Here is a 9,111-nt window from a genome sequence, read left to right as displayed (position 1 = left end):
GTTGTTCAAGCTAATTCCATCAATTTCTCTTGTGGTTTCAAATGGATCATATTCAGAATACATACCATTTTGAATTATAAACGTGAACAGAGGTTACATCATTTTCTTAACTTGATGATTATGTTTACTGATACAGATTACCATGGAAAAAGAAGAATTGAAAGTTATTACATGAATATGTCTAATACTATAATCATCAGTAATGAGATAACCCTACTATTACAATATGCAGCAAGGGGGGGAGAAAAAGTAGAAGAAAATATATTGGTTATGCAAAAACATATACAAAAGCATAATCACAATAAAAAGAAGAGTAATGAAGTGTAGTCAAGATTCTTAACATTTGGTCCTTCCACTATATAGTGTGATGAGATTCTGGGTTGTTTATATATTCCCCTGATGCAATTGGGTGTGGCAAGAAGCATCAGTTTAGGGATCTGTTGTTCTCATTGAGAAAGACAACACCTTGTTCACATTTGACTAGTGTTTGGTCTCCATGTTCCATTGTGTCACATGAAGTCTTTCCCACCAAGCTTTTTGCCTTCAATGACTCTCTTTCCCAATCTGTGTTGTATACCACAACTAGAATAGAGACCACACATGCTATCTGTGCTGCCAACAGCCCATAGCAAAGACCCACCAACCCTAGTCTCCAAAAAAATGCCATCACTATAGCCACTGGTGCCCCCACCAAGTAAAATGAATAGAAATTTATCCCTGCCCCAACACCAGGCCTAGCACTTCCCCTAAGGATTCCACAGCTTGTGGTTTGAGGACAGTTTGCTAACTCACAAATCCCAATTATGGGTAACACACTCATCGTAAGTTCCAACACCTCACTGTCACTGGTGAAAACCCTTCCCCATCTCTCTCTCCCTAATGTGGTCCATAACAGCCCCAATATCGAACTTGCAAGAGCCATTCCTATTGCCACAATTGTCGACAACCTTGCCCTCTCGGGTTGACCCGCCCCGAGTTCATTCCCCACTCTTGTTGACACCGAAGCACTCAGTGCTGTTGGTAAAGTGTACATAAGAGACGTCGTTTGAATTACTATGCCGGCGGTGGCTAAGGCAACACGAGGATTGTAAAGGTAACCCGCTAGGATTGTCATGAACTCGTACCACCACCATTCCAAGCACACTCCTAAGCAACTCTGAATGGAAAACCTTATCAGGGTGCCCCACTCTTTGCCTGCTGAGGTTGTCGTTGTTGTTGTTATTGTTGATGTTGATGATGTTAATGTTGTGGAAGTGATAACAGTGGTTAAGGTTTGGTCTTGTTGTCGTGATGGCAAGGGGCGAGATATTAATAAAGGCATGGAAAGTGACCCCTTTGAGACGCGCATGTAGAGCATGTATGATAGGAGGAAGAAAAGGGTGTTGAAGTTGGCAACAAAAGCTGACATAGCAATCCCGGGTACACCAAGGTGGAGTTTGAAGGTGAAAAAAGTGACGACAGGGATGTGTATGAGAATGGACAGCAAAGTGCACCACAGTAGAGGCCAGGTTGTCCCTTTGCTACGTAAATAGATTCGAATTGGGTGAAGGAAGCTGTTGGCAATGAGGTCTGGGATGGAGAAGCGGCAATAGATGCTTGCGACTTTGGTTATCTCAGGGTTCTGTTGAAGCCATAGCATCAGAGGCTCCAGCTTCAGCCACAAGAGACAGATGGGTAGTGAAGCTGCCAGTAACATGAAAATTGTCCTTTGTAAAGTCAGAGAGACCAAACACAAGTTTCTTGAACCAAAGGCTTGCGTGCAAAGAGGTTCCATTCCCATGGCTAAACCTGAGAGCACAGAGAAACCAGTTATGTTGGTGAAGCCTATGGCCAAAGCACCGCCAGCTAACTCAAGGCTTCCCAACCTTCCCATGCACACAACTAACACCATGTTTTTGATGTATCCCACAAGGCTCATTGCTGCTATTGGAACTCCTATGTCCCCCATTCTCTTTAACTCATCCACTACCTATACCAAACATAACACAATGAAATTAATGCTATTCTATATATAGCTATGCTTAATTGCACTGTAAGAAACTAAAAGCTATATATATATATATATATATATGATATGCTTTATACAGTGTAAGTGGTGGTGAAGAAGTGAAAGAGTGAAAAATCATATGGAAGAGAGTGGAAGCTTCTGAAAGTATATATGTGAGGTCTCGTTCGTACCTCAGCAGTTGTCGGGTATGTCTTTTGGGGTTTCTCCTCCGCAACCATCTTAAACATTTGGTTTTTTCTCTTTCTTGTTTCTGTGTTGTGTGAGACAGTAGTATATGATAAAGAGGAACAGTGTTAATGAAATATCGGGTGCCCCTTTTCTCCCCAAAGAAAACACTGATCCAAGTACAAAGTGAAGGGGACCAGAGGGAGAGAAGGGAGGGAACAAGAAACTTGGGTGTGAGAATGAGGAGTAAGCTGAGAAACCTTTATATAAGGGTTGGAGATGGTGGGGTATGTAGCATGGTGGATTCTTTACAATTTAAAAAGCAATGTTACATTATTCTGATTATATATATTATCATCATCATCACTGTAGAAGAGAAAATAATTCCTTCAAGTATATATATACATCTCAGTACAAAAGCTTTTATAATCTTGCTGGTGATTTCCACATTGGATAGTCAGAATCAAAGAGAAACTAAAAGTGAAATTTTAATGTGCTGTTTTTTGAGATAGAGAAACAGTAAAGAAACAAGAAAAACTCTGCATAAAGATGGTTCCTATAATATAATTAAAAATGAAAACCACATGTTGTCTTATAATAGTTAAGAGTATAAGAGTTGAATATAAAGTGTGTAGAATATACTGCGTATATATAGAAGAGTAAAAAAGCAGAAAGAGCTTATTTAAACCGTGCGGTATATGCATTAATCAAGTGATACCAGAAACCTTCTTTCTTTACTGCTCCTATTTTGTCATTTCCCATATATGTAGAAGCATAGACACCTTCTCTACCCCATAAGAAATGCATATATGTTGTATTACCAGAAATTTCATCTCCACGTTTAAAAAGAAGCTATTTATTGTGCATGTGAGTCAGACTACTGCTATTATAGCTCTACTGAGGTCACAGTTGACGTGTTTCCATGCCAATACAATCCATTATATATGATTTTGGGAAATAACACTTCTGCCTTTCTTAACACTCTCATTCCTTTTCATTTCTCATGCACACATCTTAACAATATCATAAATTTTCTTAATATTCTTCTCTATTATTACTCTTTATTATTTTTAATCAGCATCAGTGAATAGTTTGTACTTTCACATTTGCTTAACAAGAAGTTTAATACTTAATGATTACTGTCCATAGTATAAGTGCTCATTTAGTCTTGGATGTTAGTCCATATTGAATATCAATAACTTCGTGTTATAAATATTTACTTTGGAATTAAAACAAGTTCACTGTTGATAAATGTGAATTTAGGTAAGAGATTTTTTAATAAATTAATCCAATAATTAAAATTACAAAAGTGAATGCAAGGATATAATTAGTAAACCATATATACAATATGGATTAAAATTTAGTATAGTGTTGTCACGAAGAAAATATCATGTGATTCAACAATTACATTTTATATAAAAAAAACGTCAAAAGTATTAATTAGTATATACTGTGAATCTCTTTTTTCTCTACGTATGTAGTGACCTGTTAAGAGCCTAAATTTATACTCACTTTCCACCTTTTCATAACCTAAATTTATACGCACTTTACACCTTTCTCTTCTTTCGGGTCCTTTTCTTTTTATGTCTCACATCACATCTATAATTATTTTTCCTCCCATTTGTCTCTTCATCCAAAAGATTTTTTTTTTTATATATAGAATAATGTCGCAGGACGTGTTTATACTCACAGAGAAATGATAAACGTGAAAAGATAAATCGATTAACAAAAAGTCGAGTCTTGTTTCTCATTTTTTCTTCATACTTAAATCAGCATAATAATAACAGTGTTCCAGGTTGTCTGTTTTGACTATGATTTCTGATGAATATATACATTCATATTTATCACACTAACTTGACCTAATTAAGACTGCTTTGCAGAATTTGTTAGTATAAGGTCATATCAGTAAGCTATGAGGAGTAGGGCCTCTGAAGCTAACAGCATTAGGGTTTTGGGGCCTTTGGGTTCACATCAGAAAACTGACTCTAATGAAATTAGATTGTATCGTAAGCAAAAAATTGCCTTTTATCACATGTTGGCACCAAGATATTTTTGACATAGATCCAAAATCTCAGAACTGCTGAAACGTCTTTACCATTTCAGCACGCACCTTGTCCACAAAAGTTACTACACCCACCTAGTAAGTAATTCGTATTGTACAACCTTATAGCTCCCACGTACGTTGCCAGCGACTACTTCGTACGTATTTTTGTACATGTTTTTTTTTTTTTTCCTTTATAATAACTTGTTCCATGCACATCCTACACGTACACACATATTCCTTATAGGATTGAATCTACGACAGGGACAGGTGGTTTTACACCAATGAAGGCATTATTATAGAACGTGGGCGGTGACTAGTGGAGTGGTCGAGCTTTTGATACATAAGTATAACCGAAGCATGTCGTGCTTATTTTAAGCTGCATGGCTACTCAAGCATGCATTATTCTTACTCTTTATGACCACATTCTTGAACCGTGACAAATTCATTCTCTTCAAATTAGGCGTCGGATTAAAGTGCTTCCTACTTTTCAATTCATTAACTACTCTTTCATACTTACTACTGTCACTGAAACTTCTTCTCTCTGTGATTATTCAATGTTTCTCCATTGCCACCCAAAAAGTGCTTCTTCTCTTGTCAAACATTTCACACTTTTACCAATTAGAAACAATTAATCTGTGCACCCTTTCAACTATTCCTGCCTCCGTTTTCTGAACCAGTTCCCTTTAATTATGAGTTCTTTAGCTTCTTTTACCCCCTCCTATACCTACTACCTACAAGGATCTTTTATAGAAAAAATAAAGTTACCAAGTTCACACTCTGTGTATCTTCTTCTTAGATCTATCGCATGATTACTCTCTAGATTGCTACTTCACTTTTACTCACACCTAACCACCCAATTCAGATACTGCTTTTTTTTTTTCTAGTTTCACGGTGCATTGTCTAACGTGTATATAATTGAAAATCCTTATGAATCATGTCACCATGATTAATCTATATTTGTGTGTATAAATATTCCCTTTTAATATTGTGTCTCGAGTTTAACAAGAAAAAGAAAAAAAAAACAGACGAACAATTAGCTAGTATTAGTACGAACAGTGTTAGCTGTATTCTGGTATCATAAAGTTGTGATGATATTTATAAATCGGGACCATAATCAGAGGGTATAAAATTATTATTCTGCCCGAATTCGTTGATCCTATATTTGATTTTTATTACTAAATATATTAATGAAAAGACCGTTTTTTAATTCTTTACATAAACCTTTTCTCTATAGTACATTATATAGATGGTCCTTTTTGCTGATTATGTGTTGAGTGTTTTTGTAAAGAAAGAAAAGCCGTAACATGGGGTAATGTGACAAGTAAGAAACAGTAGTTAGCTAGTGTTAATAAAAATTAGAAAAATGAAACAGTTAGCTAGTCTGTTATCATAAAAAGAACAAGTTGAAGTTGTGGTTGTGTCTAATTTTTATTCATAAATATATATATTATAAGAAGACCCTTTTTTTAATTCTTCTTTAAATGAATTGTTTCTCTAGCAAAATTTTTACATCATAAATTATCGTTTGTGTTAATTATGTAGTCTTGAGTTTTACACAAATAAAGATAAAGGAAAAACCCTAATTAAGACGGGGTGACAACAAGTGGAAACAGTTAACTAGTCTGCTATCATATAAAGGAGAGACAAGTTGTAACGATATTTATAAATTAGAATAATCAGAGGGAATATATAGAATTATTCTGTCTAAATTCATAGATCTGCATTGTTCGAGAACACAGTATCTGAGATGTTCAAAGAACAAATGATGGTAAAGTAATTCATGACTTTGAATTGAACATGTTTTAACAGAGAAACAGAAGTTAAGTAGTAATATTAGAGAGTAAGTGTTATTAGTGATTGTTGTGACACTTAAATGGAACCATGCATGTGCGATGTAGTTGCACCAAATGCAGAGAGGAACCCACAGAAAAATAATCTTGTCGAGGGTTTGCATCTCTGGCAAAGTGATGTTAAGAGATATTTAATTAAGAAGGGATTTGATGATAGGTTCGTAGGGCAAAGTGATGTTAAGAGATATTTATGATGGAGTGGTTGTTGGGAAGGAATAATAACGAATCCAAGTGTCACATCCCTCATGGTTTTTGAATATGTAGTGGTACTGAATTCGGTCCCAAAATCTTGGTCATTGTATTGAAAAATTCCAACAACCGACATCTTCTGTTTTCTCTCCGCCATGAATGACAAGGAGCGCACGTTTAAGCTTCCAATTGAATCATCGCTTCAGGATTTGGTAAAGAGAGATATGTCTATCTCACCTGTAACCAATTGCATTATCTGTTGGGTCCTATCTCATTATACCATTACCCCAGTTTAAAAATATGCATAATATCTAACACCATATTGCTTCTTCTTCTTCTTCTTCTTCCTTTGCTTATATAGATACATCAATAGATATAGATATAGATATAGTTGTTTCTTCTTCACTGCTTTTTTTATTGTCTTCTTCTCTTTCTTCATGGTATACCATACATATGTGCAAGCCTGCGTAGTGAAGAAAACAAATAAACCTACCCTATACCTAGTCTTCTATTTTTCTTCATCTTTCAAAACATTTGTTCATTAAGTTAAAACTATTAAGTTAAAACTATTATGAGAAAATTGGTTTTTTACCTGTTGGAGTAAATACAAACTCGTCTCACTCCAACCTCTTCAGACTCGCAAAAAATGTATTTTAAGTAAAATTTGATCTTATAAAACTTATTTGTAAAATGAAATATATATTTACTTATATATATTATAAATTTGATTTATCTCTAATCAACATAGGGTCGTCAACATATCTTTTTTCAGCGAGACATTTAAACATGAAACTAAATATTAATAGATAATATAAATGTGAGATTAAATATTAATAAATAGATCGATAGTAACTGATATGATAAGATCAAACAAATACTAAATTTTATTAGAATAAACTTTGAATGATTATGATTAGTGTCACAATTACATTTTTGGGAGACACATACAAGATGGACATGCTCCATAGTTTAAATTAGACAATATTTAGAAAAATTCAATGAATTCTGAACTGCAATTAGTGATTTTTATTATTATAATTATTGGTTATTTTGAGAGGCATGAAAAATATTCTGAAATATATTAAGCCGTGAGCAAAAAAAGAAGTTTTAATTAAGTTGAGGCCACAATGTGAGGTGAAAAGAAGCATTAAAGAGATTGGTAGGATGTTGTGGTAATAATGTATGGGAAGTGAGGGTGTGGGTCCACTTGTTTGACATGTTGTCTGAAGATATATCAGAAATTCGATTTGTTGTGGTAAGTCAAAATGATAATTATTTGTAAGACAAAAGTACGAAGCTGAATACTCTATGATGGGAAAACATGGTGGATGGAATATCCTTCTCATAGATTATCCACATTGTTCGGTCTCTCTCTTCAGGTACCTTAAAGCAACACCAATATTCTTCACTCAAAATACCAACATTTTAATGCCATATACCTTTTTACCATGTCTGCGTTATTGTCTCCTTCAAATCTTAATCTCGGCTAGAATCTTATCGATGTTTGTTTTCTTCGGTGAAACTTTCTTTGTAAATCTAATAAGTAGTGTTAGAGCTGATGGTTAAAACCGGCTCAGATAAGTGTAGTATGGTCAGTGTATCAAAAGTCTTCATCTGACAAGTATTACAGATAAGCGTGTCCTATTAAGAAGAACGACGATACAGAAAAGACAAAAAATGAGTACTCGTAATTGAAAATGCTTCCGTTGGAGGGGGAGTGTACCAATGTGGTTGAAAGGACTCACCCTCAAGGGAGAGATTGTTAGAAATTCAAGTCTGCGTCTAAGTTTCTCATTTGATAGAAATGAGAAAGTAGAACACTATATAAGAATAAAGACTCATAAACTCATTGTCTTAAAATTTTGGATTAAGAATGATGTCAATGCCTTGCCTTAATGGTTAAACTCAAGTCTCATTGGTATTTATTCTTCCTATAGTGAAACTCCCTATGTAGAGCTAATACACGAGCCTCACTTAAAAAATATGTTAGTTGTGGCATTTTATACAAAATTGTATGTCTAATCTGACTAAATTATTTATAAGAGACAACAAAAGTTAATTAAGAATGTTGGAATTAATGGTTGAGTTGGTTTAAAGTTACTTGAACTATTTATTATAACATTTGGGAACCTTTGATTGGCTAAGTTTTTAGATTAAAGAAACAGTTGGATTGGCATCCCATTTGTATTGTGAAAAAATGTCTGAGATCTTCTAGAACTCTACAATGTAAACAGAATAAACATATATAGATTAAACAAGATTTAACAATTAATGTGATTATGGTTTTGAGAATAGAACATAAAAAAATTAATACAACAAACAAAATTGCTATTATTAACCATTAACATTCATTAAAGAAAAATATTGTATATAATTAATTATGACCAACAAAAAATGTGTGTAATAAAGTTAAGCGCGAGAAAAATGACTAAATAATTTTATTTTTGTAAGTAGCATTACTAATAAGATTATCAGTAAATAAATTATTTATATAATTATTTGTTGTTGAGAATATTTGCTTAATATTTTTATTTGAATTAATTTTTTATTCGGAAAATATTTTAGTTTTAAAAATATCTTTTATAAAAAAATATATATTAATTTATTGTTTACATTTATGAGATGAAGATTGAAATATTATAAATATTTGATATTTTATCATATTTAAAATTATATATACAATACATGAATAAAATAAAATAAAATAAAAAGATGTTTTTTTATATCTTTTATATTTTAAAAATATGAATAATTTTAACAATAGTACCAGAAATTAGGTTCTTACAAGACCTGTAAAACGGAGAGCTTGTTTTTGCATTCTTATGAGAACGTAAGAATATAAACTTAAGTAAATA

General features: G+C 33.5%; 1 protein-coding gene across 2 annotated transcripts; it reads right to left on the bottom strand.

The window, feature by feature from the left end:
• Positions 1-157: 157 nt before the first annotated feature.
• On the bottom strand, positions 158-2,416 carry LOC114162718 (protein DETOXIFICATION 55-like). Of its 2 annotated transcripts, none has more exons than XM_028046677.2 (2): positions 2,179-2,416; positions 158-1,969 (listed from the first exon to the last, which is right to left on the bottom strand). In XM_028046677.2, exons 1-2 carry the CDS (start codon positions 2,233-2,235, stop codon positions 425-427), a joined length of 1,602 nt encoding a protein of 533 aa, XP_027902478.2. In that variant the 5' UTR covers positions 2,236-2,416; the 3' UTR covers positions 158-424. The 2 variants fall into 2 exon arrangements, with proteins under 2 accessions (XP_027902478.2, XP_027902479.2); XM_028046678.2 differs by having other exon boundaries at positions 158-1,788; positions 2,179-2,415.
• Positions 2,417-9,111: the final 6,695 nt, after the last annotated feature.

This window comes from Vigna unguiculata, chromosome 9 (assembly GCF_037176805.1).
Source record: "Vigna unguiculata cultivar grain cowpea cultivar isolate G323 ecotype 2 chromosome 9, ASM3717680v1, whole genome shotgun sequence".
Taxonomy (NCBI): Eukaryota; Viridiplantae; Streptophyta; class Magnoliopsida; order Fabales; family Fabaceae; genus Vigna; species Vigna unguiculata.
Note: the sequence above shows the minus strand (reverse complement) of the source record. Positions and strands in the feature narration are given on the sequence as shown.